The sequence below is a fragment of the Anomalospiza imberbis genome, chromosome 1, assembly GCF_031753505.1.
Source record: "Anomalospiza imberbis isolate Cuckoo-Finch-1a 21T00152 chromosome 1, ASM3175350v1, whole genome shotgun sequence".
Classification (NCBI taxonomy): domain Eukaryota; kingdom Metazoa; phylum Chordata; class Aves; order Passeriformes; family Viduidae; genus Anomalospiza; species Anomalospiza imberbis.
The window spans coordinates 50,607,994-50,630,520 of record NC_089681.1 but is presented as its reverse complement, the minus strand read 5'-3'; the positions used below and the strand labels follow the sequence as shown (position 1 = coordinate 50,630,520).

General features: G+C 38.9%; 1 protein-coding gene across 3 annotated transcripts in view; it reads right to left on the bottom strand.

Annotated features, from left to right (window-relative positions):
* Positions 1-260: 260 nt before the first annotated feature.
* The window catches only part of ARHGAP28 (Rho GTPase activating protein 28), a 71,555-nt gene continuing 49,288 nt past the window's right edge, over positions 261-22,527 (bottom strand). For all 3 annotated transcript variants that reach the window (XM_068192003.1, XM_068192008.1, XM_068192006.1), the window contains exons 4-15: positions 20,827-20,914; positions 18,756-18,913; positions 14,977-15,142; positions 14,773-14,864; positions 13,357-13,434; positions 10,027-10,189; positions 8,742-8,824; positions 5,695-5,892; positions 4,856-4,999; positions 3,168-3,322; positions 2,444-2,508; positions 261-590 (exon numbers count right to left, since the gene is read on the bottom strand). In XM_068192003.1, the coding sequence (XP_068048104.1) occupies positions 499-590; positions 2,444-2,508; positions 3,168-3,322; positions 4,856-4,999; positions 5,695-5,892; positions 8,742-8,824; positions 10,027-10,189; positions 13,357-13,434; positions 14,773-14,864; positions 14,977-15,142; positions 18,756-18,913; positions 20,827-20,914 (1,482 nt within the window). In that variant the 3' untranslated portion in view covers positions 261-498. The remainder of the gene's footprint in view (positions 591-2,443; positions 2,509-3,167; positions 3,323-4,855; positions 5,000-5,694; positions 5,893-8,741; positions 8,825-10,026; positions 10,190-13,356; positions 13,435-14,772; positions 14,865-14,976; positions 15,143-18,755; positions 18,914-20,826; positions 20,915-22,527) is intronic.

Here is a 22,527-nt window from a genome sequence, read left to right as displayed (position 1 = left end):
TTACAGTAACACACACTGTATGGGTTTACTTTCAGGAGAAAGGTTTGGTTTTCACACAGCTGTCTTGGCACTGCTCCATGTTGAGCTCCCGCCTTCCATGCCTGACAGACATCTTGCCTTCTCCAACGTCTGTCATGCTTCTATCTCATGCTGTGGTCACTAGTGTTTCATTCATCTGATGCCACTGCATTATTTCCAAAAATTGTTCTAACACCAGGTCAGGAAACAAACACCGTACCTTGGTCTGCCCTCCTCACCTCCTGGGCCAACTGGCACAAGTGTAATCCATATGAAATCGTAACTGATGTGATATTTTTCCGATGGTTTGGAAGCTGGAATACCAAAAGTACTATGTGCTGACCATTAGTTGGACAGTACAGTAGGAAGGAATGATGTCCTGTGAATACCATTTTGTTATATCTCTTCAAGAGCTGCTTAAAATGACAGGCATCACTCCTGTCCATGTGGCTTTTGTCCAGTATACTGCTGCCTTCTGCTTCAGCTGGCTTTTGGTTTTATCACCCATTCTGCCTGAGGATTTGCATGGTAGACATCTAGCATGAATGCATCTGGATCCAAACAGTGCTGACCTGAAAAGGAAATTGTTAGCCATGAATCATAAGATGTTCTGAGCACACAGGGACAGAGCTGTGTTAATATGTCCTTCAATGTTTCTCTGGCTTGCTCACAACAAGCCTAGTTTGGTGTGTCCATCCAGCTAACATTTTGCCTGAATACAGAGAGGGTCTTTGGTAAATCTGCCAGTGATTTTACTCTGTGACAGTCATGAATTCACTGCCACTTCCAGGCAGGATGTCCTGCATTACACTGAGTAATGGACAAGACATTTAGTCAAACGGTGAATATGGTCTCTTTAGAAGCATCAACAACACAGTTACTCTAAGTGCTGCAGTATGGGGGGTTTTATTTCTTTGGATTTACTGGGCTGGAATTACAACTCTCTGACTTCTACACTATTTTTAAATGCTGAAAAAGTAGTTCTGTAAACAATGTGTTCCCATACAGTAGGATCTTGGAAAGAAATGCAGAGACTCTAACAAGGTTTTTGGGAGTTGCCAATTTGCTGGTTAAGAAAAAAACAACTCGCTCTGCACTCTGGCTCTTTCATCAGCTGGTGATTGGGAAGTTGTGGCTGCCTTTGCCTGAATGAGGATTTTGTGCCTCTTAGTTGAGTAATAAGGCAATAAATTCTAGAATTAAATTGATTTGTTGGGCTATATTGCATTTACATGGGGTAATGAAGTAATTTCACTGGTAAGGTTACTTTGCTCTGACACAAGATTATGGTAAAATTTTTGTATGGTTACTTATAAGGTCACTGGGGTCCTCATGATTTTATTCAAGTGAAAGCAGTATAAATGAATTAATGCATAATCAGCGGACTAAGGTACCCTGAAGGATCTAGGACTATAAAAATGATTTTAAATGAAGATGCAAATTAAATGTCCTGATTTTTTGGAAGACGATAGTAGGAATATTTGGGATTGTTTCACAAGGTCTTTAGGATCATTTTTCTGTTTTAGCATCAGTTGGTCATCCTGTTTGGACAGTCAAAACAAATCACTAATCCAATTTAGTTTTTTGTTATCATCAGTAATACAGACTGATTCCTGATTGCTGCTGAAGTAAGTCTGTGATGTTTTGCAATAACTTTACAGAAAGTCTTTAGAGCTGAATCTAGAAGAAATAAAAAATAATCTAATCAGGTGATTCACAACTGACTTCAACAGAGAATGAATCCAGAATTTTTTGCATGAACAGAGAAATGAGAGAGTAAGAAGAGAAAGGATTGTGTAATATCAAATTAAAATATGTTTTTTAACCTTTAGGCCAGAAACTTGTGGGGCGAGCCACTGTTGTTGTTATTGTAAGAAATGTCTCTGCATGAAACAGAAGATGACAAAAGCCCTAATGCAAGGAATTTGCAATCTAAATAAAGCACGCAGATTAGCGTGAGTACAGAGCACCCATATATGCAGGGGCTGAATTCACAATTCTGTGGGTTTTTATCTGCAGGAGGTTAACACTTATATACAGTAAGAAAGAAAGAGGTCTTGGAAAAATGCTTGACAGCAAGGTGGAATGTGCTTGCAAGAGGAAGACTAAGGATCTCTTAACCATGGAAAAATGCTCAGTTATGAGAGTGAGAGAGGTAAGCAAAAGGTCAGATGAATTTGGCAAGACTGTAAGAAGTGCTGCTGAGATCCAGCTGCTGGGTTCATCCTCTCCTGTGGGGTGTCCCTCCTGTCACACTGGAGTTGGAATAAATAATGACATTGATTCTAACAGCTTTTGGGTTAGGCTCCTTTCCTCCAAATGGACTGGAGGGTAGGAGAGACCCAGCGGTGTCAAAACAGCGCTGTTCTGAGGTATTTTGGGAGGTTAAGGACATTCAGAATTAATTTTCAAAATTAAGACCTACCTATATTTCCTCCAATTTCATGTAAACTTTGGATCTGGCCTCTCATGTTCTGTGATGATCCACGGCTAGGATGGAAAAAAACCTTTCAGTTTGTCCTTCTGTTATAAGCACTGCCTTATCACCCACCATCTATGGTAAGCTAAAATTTGGTATTTTTTCCCCTGTAAATTGCCTTGTCAAAACCAACAATTTCTGCCAAATGGACCACTGCAGAATAATGAATCTGCTACAGAGGTACATTACTGCATTACAATCAACTAAACCTTCTATATTATTTATTTTATATTACTTATTCGAAGAACAGAATTATGTGGTAACATGGGAAGACTTTGCAGAAAAGACTTTCAGACACAATTTGCCATTTCCCATAAGTGTTAATAATTATTACCCTACAGAAATAAAAGCATTCTAGACTTATGGATAGATGTAAAACAATGCCTTCGGGTTCTCTATGTGGCAAGTCTATAAAATATATGTTTAATGTGCATTTTTAGTAGTGGTGTAAGGGAGGGCAGATTGATTCTGTACAGAGCCAATTATTAAGTAAAATAAAAAGAGTAAGATAAGTGTTAAAATTTCTTTGATTGACATAACCATAAATAAACAATTTTAGATTAGAAAAAGAATTCTTGTAACACAATGAATCTTTGAAGAGGGAGCAATCTATTAATTTATAGTTCTGACATTGTTGTTCAGGAAAAACAAAATGTTCTGCTTTACCCACCTGTTTTCACAGTGGAATCGAGCCAGGATGTCTTTGGCTTTTGTTTGGCTGTTGAGTTGAATTGCCATAGAGACTTTTGAATGCAGTGGAGCATAAACTCTTATCACCCCCTCGGGTATGTCAGACTGCAAGTATGGAGGGAAAGTGACAGCTCCCTAAAATCAATATTCAATAGAGTAAGTCTAAGGCAAATATTGCTCTAGCTCAATTTGGAAGCAGTTCTGCAACTTCATTTGAGGCTGCTTGCAGAACTCACTGTCCTGCATTCTCTTGGCTATTCAAAAGACATTTACAGTCATACAAATGCAAATTTGTAGACACAAATCAGATACAACACAAAGACACAAACTCTCTGGTAAGTAGCACATAAATGCACCCAGGGTAAAGCCCTTGAATTGCAACTTTAACTTATTTCTGTTAACACTGGTCAGTGAACCAACTGCTTATTTAGAAACATAAAAATTGTTAAGAATATCTGTTTTTCCTTCTAAAGATGAAATTCTCCTGAGGCATAAAAATCCAGTTCTCTGTTTCTGCTTCATATATCTTCAACTAGATTGAAGTGTGTGTACAGTAAAACATCAAGTACCATATGGTTTCGGTTAATTTGAAATTTGACCTTGTGTAGGGTTCAAATGATCATCTATGAAGTTTATGCACTCTTCCATGATTAATGGTGGATAAATCAATTAGCAAGGTTTGGATTCCAGTTCTAATCCAGTTAAAACCATGCTGACTAGAACACAATAGTCTCTCCAGTCTCTGTCTCTATGTAATTTAGAACATCTGAGACCTGGGGATTGCGTTAAGTGCTCTCAACATTAAACTCAGTTATCCAAACAGAGTTTGCCTCCAATTTACCCTTCATATTTCAGCTCCTTGCCATGGCTACCCTCATTTTTATTAGATGTAAAGCCAATTACTCCGATCAATGGACTTGTCTTCCCAAAGGTGCAATGACTTCAGTGATTGACTCTCCTCAGAGAAGGAGTCTATCTGTGTTCATCCCGGGCTGAATTTAACTCTGCAGCGCAGTAGTCTACACTGCCACTTTAAACAAACATCTCTGTCTCCATCTGCAGCACCAATGTATTTCCTACCCTACATAAAATACTTCAGTCAGTGCTGGCAAATTCTTAACAAAGGTGAATTAGAATGTATTCACCATTCATACATAACATTTATCTTTCTACATTTTTACCCATACATTATCTTATGCATGTTCTCTCTTGCCTGTACTAGATGGCTCATTCTTTATTTCTCATAACCTTGTGATATCATTCCTTCCTAATTTGTCTTTTCTTTTGTTCTTCAAGACTATTCTTCAATGCCTATAGAATCCTTTACCCTTTCCTTGATTACTTCTCCTACAATTCACCAGTCTTCATTCTTTTAAACATTCATGGAATGCTCTCTGTCAGGGACAGTCCATATATAACCATTTCTTATAAAACAGGCTTGGCAGCTTTGGCTGCTGTAAATCATTCTGCCTTCCTTACCTTTTCTCAATCAATTCCCATAACTTTGTCTTATCAGAGTATTAGACTGTGAAGCACACCTTTCAAGATAACTCTCAAATCAGCTTATTTTGTATGGCAAAATTTCCTCCCCACACCCAGAATCTCTCATGAGATAAAGGAGGGAGGCTGTTTAAAGCTGCCCTTGAAATCTGTATCTTTTTATCATACCTCTGGTCTTTCAGGTCTTTCCCGTTCCATGGTCTTTCTCCTCAAAAGTTTTCTCACTCCTTTGTCAAACATCAGCTGTCTCTTGCTGTTGTTCATTGCTGCCTCATTCATTTTTCTCACTTGGGAAATCAGGAAGGATGGGACCTAGAAGGAGGAAACCAAATCTGAGAATATACAGTAATTTTTTCCCCAATGTGTTGGGTCTTTAGAAGGGCACAAATTTTACCCAGCAGAAACTCTGTTTATTCCTAGAAGATACATGCAATCAGTAGCTTCCTCTAACAGCCTACAGTTATTCCTTTGGTGAAACTATAGATCATCTTTCATGCCACATGGAACTTTAAAGCGATGTTTGCAACTGCAGGAGGTAGTCCTTGCAACCCCATTTATACTCCCCCTCTGTTATGAGCAAACAAGCTGAGGCTGTCAGTATCTCCAGGCCAACCTTCAGAAGCTCAAAAAGTTGTACACACTTTTGTCCCATTTTATTGTGGTGTAGACTTTAAAGAGATATCTAACCACATTCAAGTTTAGACATATCACCTACACATCCAGATTAAATAATTCTTCTATGCATCACTCTGTATAAACAATGGTGTGGGAGAGGTACTTCCAGACAGCAATTGATGCTGAAATAGGTATCTTAGATAAGAAAGGTAGCTCTCAATTCAGAAATATCTGTCAGGGTGTCTCATTCTAGACATGGAAGACTCCAGCCAGTTTCCAAGGAAACTGTTTCTCCTTGGAAGGTCAGTTTATTCTGACTTCTGCACATGTCCTGCATATAGCAAAGTACTGCACTGCAAGGGAACCATAAAGGGGGAACCAGCACTACTCACTGTCCACAGGATGTCCTGGTACCGGATTAAAAGCCGCACAATGTGTGCAGTGGTGGCGGCTGCTTGCATTTCTTGTTGGTTTGCACGTTTCCCTTTGTAGATGAAGAGGTTTGGTGCAACAATCATAGACACGTTCCACAAATTCATCTTGTTTTTCCCTTCATTAGCAACCACCTTCTTCAGGAACTGAAGAAAGGCCTGGAAAAAAACAATACTTGTTTCATCTCTGGAAACAATTTACTTTTGAAATGCAGCATTTTCAAATGCACATATCTAGCAGCTATATTTGCACTTGGGAGTAAAATTTCGTGATCTTTTCATTGTATTTGGATTACTTGGATATTGTTACAATAGCCTGTGTCAACCACAGAGGAATAGTTAATGTTATCAAAATACACATTAATAAATTATCACTTAGACCATAATCCCAAATTTTTAAGGCAAATACAGTGTATACAGTAAAGCTTTGAACCCTGTAGTAGAGGTAAGATGTGCACGTATTGCAAGGGAATAGTTACTTTCTTCATAGATTACCAAATGTCCATTCTGATGTATCTAGCCAGAGCTTTTTATCACAGTCACTTGGGGTGATTAGTCTCTCCTGAAATTTCTGCCAGCAACCTACAAACTTTTATTCTGGGATAAAAAAAGCAAGAAGAGCTAAGTGGCGGTTCATTGATCTTCTGCACATGCTTGGCAGAATCAAAGGAAATTAATTTCCCCTTTTGGGTAGTTTATTCAGAATTTTGCTTGAATGATTAAATAGCACACACTGCAGCTGTGGCTAGAGTTGGGGTCTTCCAATGAGTCCTTCTGCAATATTGTTCTGGTTTCAGCTGGGATAGAGTTAATTTTCTTCCTTATATCTGGTACAGGGTTGTGTTTTGGATTTAGGGTAAGAATAATGTTGATAACACACTGATGTTTTAGTTGTTGCTAAGCAGTGTTTACGCTTAGTCAAGTGTAATCTTTAGCTTCTCATGCTGCCTTGCCAGCAAGGGGGCTGGAGCTGCACAAGGAGTTGGGAGGGGACATAGCCTGGAGAGCTGACTCCCAGGAGATATTCCATCCTATATGGCATTGTGCTCACTATCTAAACTGTGGGGAAAACTAATCTTGGCCCACTACTCAAGAACTGGCTGGGCATCAGTCAGTGAGTGGTGAAAAACTGCATTGTGCACACTTTGTGTGCTGTAATTAAATAATCATTATTATTTTCCCATTCATTTCTGCCCTATTAAACTGTTGTCTCAACCCATGAATTTTATTTTTCTTTTCAAATTTTCTCACCCATCTCACTGGGAGGGGGAGGAGTGAAGGAATGGCTGTGTGGTAGTGTGTTGGCTTTAGATAGAGTAGAGTTAATTTTCTTTATGCTGACTGGTATAGGGTTATGTTTGGGACTTGTGCTGAACCCAGTGTTTATAATATAGATTTTTTTGCTGTTTCTGATTAGGACTTGCTTAGAGCCAAGGGTCTTCTGATTTTTATGCTGTCACATAAAAATGCACGAGAAATCAGGAGGAAACACAGCCAGGACAGGTGACCAAAGAGATATTCCAGACCATGTGACATCATGCTCAGTGTAAAAAGGTGGGAGGAAGATGAAGGAAGGGGGGAACTTTTGGAATGATGGCATTTGTCTTCCCAAGTAAGTGTTACATGCAATCAAGTCCTGCTCCCCTGGTGATGGTTGAAACACCTGCCTGCCCATGGGAAGCTGGAGTTCCTTTGTTTGCTCTGCTTTCATGAACAGCCTTTGTTTTACTTTTAAATTACATTTATCTCAACTCATTAATTTTCCAGCTTTTACACTCATTCTCTCCCTCATCCCACTGATGGGGGAGTGAGCGAGAAGCTGCATGTGCTTGGTTGCTGGCTAGGGTTAAACCATGACAGGTATTAGCTGCCTCTTAGTTAAACCATGAAAACCGTACCACTAAAACCACTGTCTTGCTACCCTGACATAGCAATTAAAACATTTTTGCAAACCCAAGAATTACAAAATAGAAACTGTATTGAAGAAGTTTCTATGATCTCGTTATAGACAAGAGAGTGGAGCTGTGTAAAGTTTTGTCATCACTTCTATTTTTGTACAGAAGCCTAATTGATAATAAAGTAATAATTAAGACTACTCCTCTAGCATGTGTTTTACATATGCAGCTCTATATCCAAATGAACTTTGGTAGCAGAAACAACCCCCATTCTATACAGAGCACTAGTAGACCTCCAGGTGCTTTGAAGACAGCTGTTGTTCTTGTCCCTTGTTACTGTATAAATAAATTCAGGTAAAGAAGGCACCTGAACTTATAAGGTTGTGTCTAAACTGACTAATGAAAGGCTTTCAGAGATGGGAGACCTGATGAATTGTCTGGAGGATCCCAGGAAGCTTCTTCACTCAGGTTTCCTTGATGTAGAAACAGTCTCAAAGATGCAACCAGTGTCTCTTAGGGTTAGGACATAGCTGCAGTCAGCTCTGGGAGCTCCCAAACATCTAAAATGCATGTAGCCACCGTGTTCATATCAGGAATTAGTACATGGGGGTGCGCATGGATTTATAAGGCAAAGTGAGGGTGAGCTCCTGACATCTGTGCTACAGATGCATATTTTTACTTTGGACTGCATGCTGCAGCCTGGTCCAGTGCCCTGAAAGCCCTTCCAGTACCAGAAGTGCACTAGGCAAGCTCCTACAGGGCAGCTTCTCTTTCAAATTCATCCTGGAGAATTTCAGTTATACAAAAAATCCAGAAACTGGACCTCCTTTGTTCAAACTAAGCAATGAATATGCCTCTTTGAAATGAGTGCTCCATAAAAATGATGCCTGAGATCCAGCAGTTGGATACTCCCAGCAACTATTTCTTAATTGCTTGTAAAAGAAATGACAGCCAGGAATTTTAAACATCTTTTGAGGGAAATCATCAAAAACACAGATGAATACTTTCCCGGTGTCCTGGTGTAGCATCTGAAAAAATGAGTCTCTCATTTAAAAGTCAAAAGCACCACAGGTGATAGCAGGTGAAGCAGGTGATAGCAAATGAAGAACTTACCTTGGCTGTGTCTCTGTTGGCTTCAGGCATCAGCATGATCAACAAATGCAAAGCTTGTAGCTGTAACTTGATCTTGGAGATTTCTAAGGACATGAATAATTAATGCTTTTGAAATCCCAACTGCAATTGGTTTGTTCTAAAAACCTTGTGTGTCAGCAGTTCTAGAAATACCAGCTAGTGCCTGGTTGAGACTAGCATGCTTAGGTGTTAATTAACACCTTTCCCCAAACACTTTTCTCCAAATACAAAATCACCTTAATGAGTGGGTTTTTCCTCATCATCTTGGATCTTTGTCACACAGGGACACAAGGAGCTATAGAATTCTATCCATATTACTGTGTGGATCAATATACAATCCAGTATTTTTTTAGTACTAGCTAGTTTCTCTTAGATATCTGTGTATTTGTTGTAGGGAAGAAAGTCACTTTATTCTGCACAGACATCTCCTGTTCAGTCTTCTCCCAGCTGCTGAGCCATTGTAACTGCATGCAGCCTGGAACTCAAAAGCAGTCCACACACACTCAGGTATGTGAAGTTTATGGAGAGAGGTCACCTCCTTCTGCCCTTTAAGCTACTCATGGAGACACTGAAAGTGTGACTGCAACCTTATGTAAAGATCCTCACTTTTCTGTACCAATTTGCTAACAAATTCACCATCCTGAGACCTTCAGCCTGTCCTAGCTTGAGTGACTTTACAGTGAAGTCATAGGTATGGCAAGGTACAATTGCATTCTTCCTGGAAGAGAAATGAACAAAATGTGCTGAGATTGAGAGGGTGTATGTACACTGAAAACAAAGCCCAGCTGCTTGAACCTTTCTGTGCTCACACATTGTATCTCTGTACCAATGGTCTGACCTCAACATAAACTTTAACAGAAATAAAATAGATCCAGTAGATAAAGGACAGCGATTTGAGTTTACCTTGCAGAAATTTTCATTTATGAAACCTACAGTTAATATGAACCAGAGTCTATATATGAAAGTCACTACTCAGTCACTGTTTACTCACAGGTTCCAAATTTTACATTAAACAGTTGTTTTGTTCACATAACAAGCCTGTGCTATTAGCTGAATGCAGACACCTTTCTCATTTGAAAACAAAACAAAACCTTGCAGAAAATTAAAATGCTTAGGCAAAGCACTGGGTCTGTTTTTCTCTCTACTTCAGCGGGAGAAAAAAATTACATGACTTTTCTCCATATACTTCAGAGAGAGAAAAGAAATGTAATGTCTGCTCTTGCATTTTATCATATTATCAGTCCATTCTAACTCAATTTCCACATACTTTCTACTAGCGTGATGAATGCAGGCAGATATTCTACTGTGAAGAGTGGGCTTGGGAGTTCTCTTATAAACATTTTTAGCAGTCCTGCTGCATCGTTATTTCGTACTTGGTCCCAGTCAAAGGTGTCTTCATAAAATTTTGCCTCAAGTTCTTGATGGAGATTCTGAAAAATAAAAGAAACATTTGGCCTTCAATCATTGCTGCTGATCCAGCAGTTTGTGATCACTTCAGAAATCCCATTACAAGCAGCAGACAGGTTTGTACATCACTTGAACTAAAGCAGCCCTAACCCAGTGACAGCCATGTGGGGCTCAGAGCAGGTTAACAAGTCAAGTTCCTGCAGATATTTGGCAATCCAGGCTAAATTTGGTTTGCTATATCTAGATTTCTGCCACTGAACAATTTGAACCACCTTAAAGCAAGACATTTTGTGCAACGTCTTAGAACTAGAAGCAGAAAACTCAGTTAGCACAGCTGTTCTTTTTGTTTAAAACATTCTCCAGAGGTTTTGACCCTTAAGTCACAAAGGAGTGATGTTTCTTCCTCACTGCCAGTGAACTTGCTAGATACTCTGAATCCATGGGCCTTGAGCAAATAGCTTAAAATTCAGGTCTTTCCATCTTTGAAAAGAAGCTTTATGTTAGGATAATTATAGTTAGATTTGGTCAAATTGTAGAAAAATTCAAAACCATTACTGTCAGAAAAAACCTTAATGCATAAAAAACTCCCCCAAACCTCTAAACACACAGAAGAGGTTTAAGATAGAATTGATGATGGTACCATTTGGGTTCCCATTTAATCCCCTTGTTCTCCAATGGTAGCATCCTGCTCCATAACAGAGGTCAGTCAAGTTCTGGAGGGTCACTATCCAGTGTTCAAAACACATTTGTGAAAGGGAAATACTCAGCAAGGTTCCTAGTAGGAACAGGATTTGGCTTCAAACCCAGATCACCGTTCAAAAAATGCAAGGTCCTCAAAAAATTGTTGAGTTAAAAAGATTGAAGGACAGTATTTTAATACAAGGTCGTCCATAAATAATGCAGCTTTCACAATTATTACTGGCCAAACACTGTCCTATCTATAGGAAGTTTGTTGCTGCTTTTTACAAGACCATTTATGACAAAATACATCTGTAGCAAATATTCAGTTTCAGATCATGATTTTGTCAGATGTACTTTAATATTATGCAAAAAGTTCAGTCCATTCAGGCAGAAAAGCTTTTAAAAATGAATTCTGCTTGCCACGTCTCACATGAATGGAAGGAAATTACATATCAAGTATAGTCACAAATAATGAAGCCAAATTGTTGCACAAACGGAAGTAGAAAGTCGTTCAGGATTTGGCATAAAATGTTACAGTGTCATTTTTACTAGCACATTTTACTGGTTTTAGTCTGGGCTATCTAAGCTTCCTCTGTATTCACATCTTTTGCACATAATCAATACAAACACCTAGACTGAATTCTCTCCTGTAACTGACTGGAAATGTGGAACAGAAATCCTCACCTCATCAAAAGCACAAGAGGACAGAATTCTACTCCACATTTTTCTGCTGAGAAGTGGGAAAAAGCCACAAAAACAGAATGCAAGATTTTGGAAACATAAATGTTATATATCCGCACAGGTAAGCATATATTTTATACATTCAATTCCCTCCCTCCCCAGCCTTCCTGCCTTGTATACATGTATCTATGTATGCACCTAATACTTTTAAAATATGTGCTGCAATTTTTTTAAACATGACTGATCCTTCACTAGACTATCATACAGTTTTGGTTCACTGGAACTTTTGTTACAGAAGAAAACTTGTATTCATTTCTTCTACTCTTTGTTTTATAGAAGAGAAACCTTTAATCATTTCCATATGCCTTTTCTTTTCTAAACAAGACTGAAATAAAGTTGGAATGCCCTCAGGTCCTAATGTCATAATAATGTATGAAGGCTTTTGCAGGATGAAATCTGGATCTGCTTTGAAAAAATCTCTCTCTCGCTCATTGGTTTGTTGTGCAGACTCAAATGAAACCAAAACTCAAATAATTTAAAACTTTTGTATGGGCAGTTTAACTTACCACCTAGTATGGAGGAGTTGCTTATGAAGTCGTATCTCACAACAGCTCCCAGGATAGAGGTTGTGAAAAAGAAGTGAACAAGACACAGTGCAGTGTATGCAAAGAATATGAAAATAACTGAATTAGAGCACAGCCCTGCTGTGTAATCTCCAGGGAAAGACTGGAAAAATTTGAGATTGTGTGAAATAAGACTGAATAATTTGTATCAAGAAATTAGGAAGCTGAAAAGTACAGGACAAGTTAGGAGCTCCCTTCTGCAAGATGTGGCACATTTCAAGACTTTGGGTACTTTTATCAATATATGGAGTCGAAGGAGCTGGGATGCTGCTGCCTATCTTTGTTGTGTTTCATGTAATGCTGCTTTTTCTTATTCAGCCATTTTTTATGAACCCCAGCCCACCCAATTGTTTAGCAATCCCCATCATTTGTCTGGCTCCCACAATGTTGACACTTCCTGCCTCAGAACACAAAACTAGCTTCCTTGAGAATGAAAAAGTGGGAAGAGGATGCACTGTAAGATATTGCTTAAACCAGATAAAAAAAAAGCCTATGGAAAAAAAAAAGCAAAAATCTGGGAAAGAGATAGACCCTACTAAGCCCACAAAAAAAAGCCCAACCAACCAAAAAACTGCCTTGTTTTTCTAATTTGCCTCCTCCAGCTGCTGGAATGAAGTTGGTCTGGAGAAACAATTGCAAATATTACTGGCCACAGTGTCAGGTTATTGGGTGCCAATTATACTGTGTTCATAGCCCACAAATAGCCTGTGAAAATGCATTACTTCAGGCTGCCAGCAGTGAACAGAGGCCAAATTTCTCTCACTTGGATCATGAAATTGTGAGATCACAGATGATAAATGAAAAATAAAATGACACAGAGGTTAAAATGACATAGAATAAGATCTTTATCTGATGTTCACTCAGTTTAAGAACTCTGCATTTCAGAAATAAATTAAAACAGAGATAAGACCACAGCAGTTTTGGATGACAGAGATAAAGTGAAAGGATGTCTCAAAGTTTTGTGGAGAAAAATCACATTCAACATCCTCTCTGCTTTATATAGAACATTAACTAAATCAAAGTAATAGACTAAATGGTCTGTAATTTATTGGTTCCCAGGAACTAATCTGACCTTTCACTGGCAGGAGTAGGAATGCTGAGCTACACAGATCAGTATTTATGTGCAGTCTGAATTTGTGTGTATCCTGTATTATTTTACATAGAGTCTGTGGTCCAGAAGACGGAAAACTGTCTTGAGTGTATACCTTGACTCTGGAGGCAGATCCCGGAACCCGCAGAATTCCTTCAGTTTCCAAACCTGTTTCCTCAAGCTTGAGCAGCAGCTGAAAGAGACAAAAAAATCCAGGAAAATACTCAGAAGTGCTTAAGAATACTCCTGACTTTCTTTTCAATCTAGGCATCCTTAAAACTAATCTGAAAAAAAGATACATTTCTATGGAATCAGCTACTGAAATCCAGCCGGCTCATGTAAATAAATCTGCCTAATTTGTTTCCATAGTCCTGACCCTGAAGTAAGGAGTATGCAGAGTATAGAAAACTGGTAATGCAATAGGCCCCTCTGTCCTTGACTTGAAAGTTGGCACAGCTATAGAACAATTAACACATAAATATACTAATGAAACAGCAGATATACTTAAACACAATGGTGTTTTGAAGGAAAAATAACCTCTGAGAAATGTTTAAGTGCACCCCAAGGGACATGATGGAAAGGTCTAGATAACATAGGTTTTCTGGGACTAAGAACTCTGATTACAAAATGATCCCTGATCCTGGGATATTTTATTTTGAAATTTCTGTGAATAGAGGACTAAACTTTCCACTCCAATTGGTTATTAAAAAAAAAAAAAAGCTTTGATTTTATGTCATTTTTAACACTGAGGGGAAAAAAAATCCAGCATTTAATCATACAGGTCTGGATTTTCACCAGCAGAGCTGCTTCCTGCCCTAACCTTGAATCTTCTAATTTACAGTGTTATCTTGATAGGGCAGCAGTGGCGCTAATCGCAAAGTCATGTAAATGTTCAAGTCGTGTCAGTCTTTCCCCTGACACTCCCCAACACTTCTTCTTTTGTCAGTATTTACAAGGAAATCTGTTGCCATTCTGAGTCTGTGTAAATCTGTGCAATTGCACACATACTTGTGTCTGTGCACCTGCCTCCAAGACATCCACAGGGTGTCCCTGTGCAGCCAAATGTTTCATTTAAATACCCTTGTCTTGTCATCAAACCTCAATCAGAAGATATTGTTTCCATTCTGGAAACAGTAGCCAAGTAAATACTTATGGTTTGAATTAAGGTGAAATTAAAACTCCTGAGACAACTCATCTCTGCCACTTCTGCACACACATAATTTTGCTTGGCTCTCTATTTTTATGAAAAAGGGAAACAGAAAGACATTTTTTTCCCAAAGTTTCCTGCGTGGTATCACATAATTACAAAAATCAAAAAGAGTACCCACCACAGATAAAAAACCAAAAAAGGATCAGATTATCTCTCCTTGTCACAAAGTCTTCAAACCGCAATATTCAGTCAGACAATCTCTAGACACCTGCCAGTCTGTAATCCCTGTCAGAAACGTTCTTATCCGATGACGCCTTTGAGTGTCAATGCAAATGGTGGAAAAGCAAATCCTAGTGACCAAGAAGGCCAAGTGATACTCACTTTTTGGAAGATGAGGGGCACTTTTGTTCCAGGAACCTTCTTTTGATCATTCTCCAGCAGTACGGTGAGAGGGACTCCGAAAAGACCATTCTCTTAAACATAATAACAACAAATGTGAAAACAAGGAAACACAGCCTCATAAGCACCTTCTTTCAAAACTGATGGACATGAAGGTGACTGCAAAGGGGATGCCACACATGGTACCTCGTCCCCGCACCCTCTCCAGGCGGTTCCTCTTCAGTTCCACGCCCAGCGCGTCGTAGAAGGCTGTGAGCTCGATCAGGGAGAGGTAGCGGATCTTCTTCATGTCTTCGGGAGAGAGGTCCCCAACCTCTGTCAGTCCAAAACGGCTTTTCCGAACAATGAACTTCTACAGTAGAAATGGGTTGCATCTTTATTTGCACCAAAGTTACAGGAAGTGAATTTTTATTTTAAAGGACATGCGTAGATGTGATTGGAGGTCGTGTTCAGGTAGATGGATAACAATAAAGAAATGAACTATAGCCCTGTAGATTGGCCTGGTATGGTGACATAGCTGGCATCCACCTGAACATAAAACTGAGCTTCTTGCTCACCATGCACCCTTGCAGTTTGATTGGGAAGTGGTGCTGGAGCACTTCAGTGCCTGCACTTCAGCTGGGACAAATGAGTTACGTGCTTCTCTAAAAGTTTTCCCAGTTTCTGCAGGATGTAGTATTTTGCTCTGCTTCTGCCTTCCCCAAAACATCTTTGAATGCTGTTGAAGTGGCTGACACAGTTAATCATCTATATGGTTCTGTATCAATTGTGTGTGTGTAATGAATCCATGCCTGCTTTGTGTAATGCTATTAACTTATGAAGTCTTACAGGGGAGTTCAAACTAAAGATCTGAGGAAAAGCCCAGAAGCAAAATTGCTTAGTTCAGAAGCCAACCTGCCAACTTAATAGTATTTTTTATTACTCAAGGAAGCTTAGAAACAGGACTCCCAGCAACTAAAAAATAATTTATTCAAGTAGACTTAAACTAAATGATACTCAGTAATTTGGGGGCATGTGAAGATGTCTACATATTTTAGAAACTGCAGTGTCAGGGACCTGAGCCAGGAATGTTGCATCATAACAGATGCATTTATACACATGTTAAAAAGAAAAAAAACATCAGTTTCTGACATAATTGTTAGACATAATAACAAAGTCATAGTAAAAAACATGGTAAAAACCATGCTTTCCAAAGAACCGTGGATCTTTGGTATTGTACTTTTGTTTTAAATTTAAACCAGGCATTGTTAGTCAGAGGCATAAATAGTATTACAAAATTATCTCCTTCCTTTAGGGAACTGAGTGGAAACTCAGCCTCTAGTAATGTTTTGCTTCTGGAGATTTCAGCCCAGTCCTTATTTTTTTTAAACAAATTTGGACTCAAAAGGTTTAACCCATCTTTAAATTAAGCCAGTCAAACTGATTAAGAAAAAGGTAAACAAACAAAAACCCAAAAAAACCCAACCCCCCTCCAAAAAAAAAACCCAAAAAAACCCCAAAAAAAACCCCAACAAACCCTAAACCAAATCAAAACAGAAATTAAACTTGCACCAGATTTCAAAAGGAAGAGAGTACAAAGGACACCTAGATCATGTCGTTTAGGACTTCACAAACTACATTGCATAGGATCTTTCAATAGGTGTTAAAAATAATTGGGGGAGAAAGAGTTTAGGGAATGGAGTAACTTTTTTACTTGCTGCCTGGGGCATTTTTAGCCCAGAATATTCCCTCCTTAAAATGCAGCGATTCCACTGTTAGCCTTTTTTCTGAGACTTAATGTGACAAAAGCTGCATGGGAGTTAGCCTTCTGAAGAAACATAAAATACTAAAGAATATCTAGACATTTTGGTTCCAGTGATGCAAAAAGTGCAAAAGTTTTCACCTTGGAAAAAAGGAAAAAAATCCAGACTGTATACATATATTTTCTGGGGCGAAAGAGAAAAAATTCTAAGCACTGCAAAACTGATTAAAAAGGATACTACAAAGATTTTACACAGTGGCTGTTTGACTTCTAGGGGTCACTAAGATGTGATGCTGTGGTTAATACAAACTTTGGGTCTGTCTCTCTGTCTTGTGTCACAATTTTCCAGTGGTTTTTCTTATGGTGTAATATGCAGGTCTGAAAGAGGCTGTGCTATCCTGAAATTGGATTACTAATGTCTTGGCTAAAGATCATGTCTGATAATTTGTGATGTTGTTTCTATGTGGAACTGTGCAGTGTACTCAGACTTGTAGTTCTGTGGTATCTTCAACTAAGTCACATGGACCACGGTCCCACATGGGAGAAATCACATGTACTTTGGGGAAATCCCTATGCCCCTGGGGATGTTGAGTTGACTCTTGTAGGAGTCAGAGGACTCCCTGCTGCAGGGGACATGCTATTTTATGATAAATAATATGTGTGCAGCTCTGTACACACCATCAATGAAGTTGGCTACGTTGTCAGGCCTGCCCTGGAGAAAGTGTGATGTTGCACAGCCTCCAGTGTAGTAGCCCCATTGTCCCATTGTCCTTCCGAGTGTAGGTGACTGGTTGCTCAGTGTAACAGAGTGAAAGGTATTTTTCTGTTGAGGCCCATTACGGTCTAAGTCATCATGGGAAAAAACCAAACACCATGAGCGGCAGCAGATGAAGGAAGGGAAAGGCCAACATCAACAGCTATGATGAACTTTATTCAGAAACAGTCTACAATGACCTGGCATGTTTCTTGTGTGGACTTCTGAGCTCATAAAATTATGTCCTGCATACAGAGCAGTTCAACTCCAGCACAATACTGGCGTTTTCTAAGGCTTATCAATTAGGAGTCCACATGAGATCCATGATATTCAATATGGCATCGTCTCTTCCGTCTTTGTAATCAGTTTCCCTGTTCTGTCAGCTGGGAATTGTCTGTGCTGTTGCAGAGAACAATTTTGAGAGTGCATGTGTTGTAGTAAACACCAAAATCATGATGAGTGTAGAGATGCCCTTAGTCGCCAAAGGACACCAAGTTATCCCCACAAAAAACCCCAAAAAAAGCCCCAAACAATGAAAGATAGAAAAAAAAAAGCACAGGGATTTCACATAAATGATGTAATCTACTTGGTGTCTTATCACTCAACATAGAAGCTTAATTCTGCATCTCGTCTTCTTCCTTGGTGGAATCTGAGATGGACAAGTGCCTAATTCTCAGATAATTCAATGCCTGTGTGGATTGTAATAATTTCAGATTAGTTTGGGACCTCAGGACATCATAACTTTCAGGAAATTTTTCCAAATACTTCACAGCTACTTCATACATGTCACTGAAGAGGTGGTATTGGAAGCACTAAATTAATGCTCCAGTTTTCAGTGATGGAAGTTGTGAGCACTGATGCGAGTAGAAAATTGACTTCCATGACTTCATGAAATAATTCCAGATAATGACACAACTGCTCAGTGCATGTCTGGTTGGATGATATGGCAAACTTTTCTTGAACAATTCATGTAGTATCTCCTACAGTGTGATTGCACTCAATACTGACTGGAAACAGCCAGTACTGCTGCAGGAATAAGGTTTGCTTTCCTCCCTTCATCTGCAAAGCAATTTTAAATCCCTGTGTTAACAAAGGCAGATAATCTGTGGGGGAAAAAAGTAGGAAAGCAGACTGGTAATGAAAATGATTGTTAGTTTTAATGCCAGTAAGCAGTTTTTATTTCTGTGTGAAAAAATTGTGGATGATGCAATATTTGTGGTCTGAGTAACACATACTCATCTGGGTGCACATATTCATGATGGGTACAAGTAAAAACCTGGCTTGGATATCCATATTAACTTTGGGAAACAGTCACAGGCAGTAGGCAGGCACACCAAGAAGCCTCTACAAAGCACATACTGCAAAGGCCAGATCATGTATCTCAACAGACTCCATTGTGCTGAGGATATAAAACAGGAAATTGCTGTGTTAAAGAAAACAATCGAGGAAATATATGAAGAAGAAACTTACTGGCAAAGCTGAGTCTTCCTTTTTAAACCTCTGGTTTTTTGGCCACTCTTGGGTTTTCGGAAGGATTGTAATGGATTCTGAGAAAGAGACATCATAGGAGAGCTCTTCTGTTATGGATGGGCTGCCCTTATCTGTTCCATAGTCTAGACAGCTCTTAGCTGAAAATAACGGATACTATATATGAATAATGAATTGCATTTAGTACAGAGACATTAAAAAATCGAACCAAGAACACAAAATTCTTGAGAAAGGAATAAAGGGAAGTACTTCAAAGAGGAATTTCAGTGCAAACCACAGCATGTTCCTGTTTTGTCTTGAGGAAATAACCCCTTAGAAATAAAATCCTTATTTTCATTTTAGATTATTTTACTTGTTGCTTTCTGTGAGAAAGATAGTCAAGATGGAACTTCCTCTTTATCAGGAATTACCAATTTTTTTTTACTTCATCCTTGTCTTCCCAGGCCAGCAAACTGTGGTGGCACTTGTCAAATGAACAATTACAAATAAAAGGTCTTGACAGAAAAATGCTGTTGACACAGTTTCTCAGGTTACTGATGACTTATTTACAATCACAAGACATTGTGCATATATTTTAAGTAGTCACATACACGTATTTCTCATTGTTGACAGTTTAGGTGTATAGCACCATAATAGGACAAAACATACAATATTCCAGTTTGAAAAACACTGTATCTACTGGCATTTATAGTAGATATTGTGAAATTACTTATTGCTCTTCTCTAAAATTTAGTCACCTCCTTAAATTACTGGATGTCAGAGGAAAATTTTTGAAATCAATACAATCAAGTTCAGAAATATGCTATTGTCATGGAGGCCAAAGTGTGAAAACATAAATGAGTTGCAGGGTTGCCAACTTTCTTGACAGATCTCTAGTATCTCAGGTCAGTTTTTATTTTTCCTGTAAGGTTGAGCTCCTAAATCCATTTGTGAGGGAATCATACATTTAATGGAAAGTGAAGTAAAATTTCAGCCCCCAGGACTACAGAGAAGAATTTACTAACATGACACAAGTGTATTCAGAAGCCATGGCAATCAGAAAGTGAATTAAAAAACATTACACATCTTATAAAGTTGTGCATGCCTCATGTTCTCTGAATCATTGTGTTTACAGTTCAGGGACTTTTTTGCAACACCACATATTTTACAAGTCTGATATGAAATAAGTTAAGTGTGTTATTAAGTGGCTTCTTGTTTCTGAACTGTGGCTTTAGTTGTTGTCTAATGTCCAAGCCATTTAAGATGTTTTCCATCTCTCCTGGACCTGGAACCACAGACTACTCATGGTACCCCTGGGCATTTGGTTCCTCATCTGTTTCAGTAAAACTGCTTGCAGAGCAGAAGTATCAGCAGAGCAGCTTTTGCCACCAAGGAAAATGTCTATGGAACTGTATGCAAACATCTAAGGGATTAGTTTAGAAATCTGGGTATTAATATCCCTTTAGTTAAGCCCTGAACAATGGTGATGGGAAGAGCTTTCAAACTAAGACATGAACATTCTCCTGGAAGTTTGCTGACAATTATCCAGACACTGAGTAGAGGAGAACTATTACTTTCATTAGCACTGCCAATCACTGTCAAGGCAAAGAATTTAAGGGATAACACCATTCATAGATCAGAATAACAGTGCAGAACTAGGAAAATTTATAAATTTCTGATACTACAATTTCTGCAGTACTGGTGAAGTACTGGTGAAGAAATGTGGAGGAAATATACCTATTTGATTTGCAACAAGAAAATACACTGATTACATATTTTGGACAAATTCTGCATGATATTGCTTACAGATTATTTTTACATTCCCAGCCTTGCAATGATCAGCATTTTTTAGATGCTGATGCCTCAAGGGCAGCAGTCTGTGTCCGTACAACACTGGTCTTTAATAGGAAACTTTGGTTCCTGCATGACAATAAGCTGATAATGATTTTAAAGAAATACATGCAGCACTGCCCCAACATGAAAGAGGGGACTAACCTCTGAACCAGAAAATGGTCTTTCTGTCTGTCATTTTACTAAGAGGAAGTGAACGCTGGTTACATGTTGTCATACTCACAGCTAACTGATTTCCAAACTGGCTTCTGCCCAGGAAGCTGGATACCATTAGAAGATACTGGTGACACTGGAACTGTCTCAAATGTGGGCTGATAGGCAAGGAAAAATGATCAGACTGCAGTGAAGGCAAACGTCTATGGACAGAAACTGCTACAGTTCAAGCAAAGATGTATCATTCTCAGCTTACACTCTCTTGACAAGATTAAACAACATGTTGTGATTCGTCAGAGTATATTTTTATAGCCAAGCCTGAGAATCAATCTTCCCCAGACTGCACAGATTTCGACCATGTGGAGGTCACTAATGCTGCAGCTTGCTGTACCTAATGAGTCCTGTCCTATGAAATGACTGAAATTAGCTAAGTAAATTTCTGTACAGAATTAGGCTAACTGAAAGGTCCTCCTCAAATTGTAATTCATCTTGGCTTTAATAATTTTGGCCACAAATCTTTTTGAAGACTCTCTGGCACATGTTGAATACCCGCTATTCCCAGGGACCTGTCAGAAATCAGTCAATCTGCTACCTCTTGTGATTTGGGCACCAGAAAGCTATTAAAGGATGGATGTCCTCCCATGGGTTATACACTAATACTTTTATCAGTGAATTGCAACAAACAACTTGAGGGAACAAAGAACATTTTCTATATCTAAATTCATTTCTTTCCACTCCAGAAACCATTCTGCATTGCAGAGAAGTTTCATTATAGACTCTCCCTCTGGAGGCTGGGAAATGGGACTGAGAATTTTCAGGTACCCCAGTTATTGTGCTTGGCAGCCCAGGGGGTGACTTTCAAGCAGTGTCACCTCTTCTTAGCAATGGAGTTTTGGCCTTGTCCTCAGCAGTTTTGTGGCTCATAAAGACAAATCTGAGTGTCTGTGTTCCATGGGAAATAGCAGCTCAACTACTTGTTCTTGAGTAAAAAAAAAAAAAAAAAAAACAAACAAAAAAATAAAACCAAAAACAAGGTCAAGAATTATAAAACTGCTCTGAAGGTTACACAGTGAAAGTAACTACAATGTTCCAAACATGTCTTACATTTTTTCTGCTGTTATTTGCATCCTTGTGGGAGGCCCTGAAGCCCCCAGCCTTTCTCAAACCTGCTGTCTCACACACCCTGAGCCTGATGGAACAGACCCAGTTTTCCAGCTGAACCTGCAGCTGTAGACCCCCAAGAGCCCTTAATACCAGCTCTTTTAATTGCTCTTTAAATTGCTAAGTCAGCTGTTTATCAACAAGTAGCAATGCCTCAGGGAAGAAATTCTGTTTTCCCCAGTTGTAGTCAATGTGTGGGAGAAGTGTTTAGGCTGTCAAAAAAATATCAGACATTTAAAAGACAGGCAGCTCTTCCAATTGGAAGCCTGAAATAACGTTTCAGTTGTTTTATCCAATCTTATCCTCTAAGCCATTTGGGTAACAAAGTCAAATGTAACAAGAATAAAATCTCTCTGAGAAAGTCCATTCAATGGCTTGTGAACTTGATAACAAACAGGATCTGAGTCACATGGGCTTCCTCTGCCAGAAGACTGTAAGGACCATAGATTTTTTAAAAATGAGAACTGGATACTTTTATGATAAAATCCCACAATATTTACACAAAAAGCTTCCAAAAAGCACTATAAATTTCAGGTGGGAGTGCAGAACTGGAGAGGATGGCTAAACTTCTCTCAGCAATTTGGGAAAATCAACCATAAAAGCAGTTATG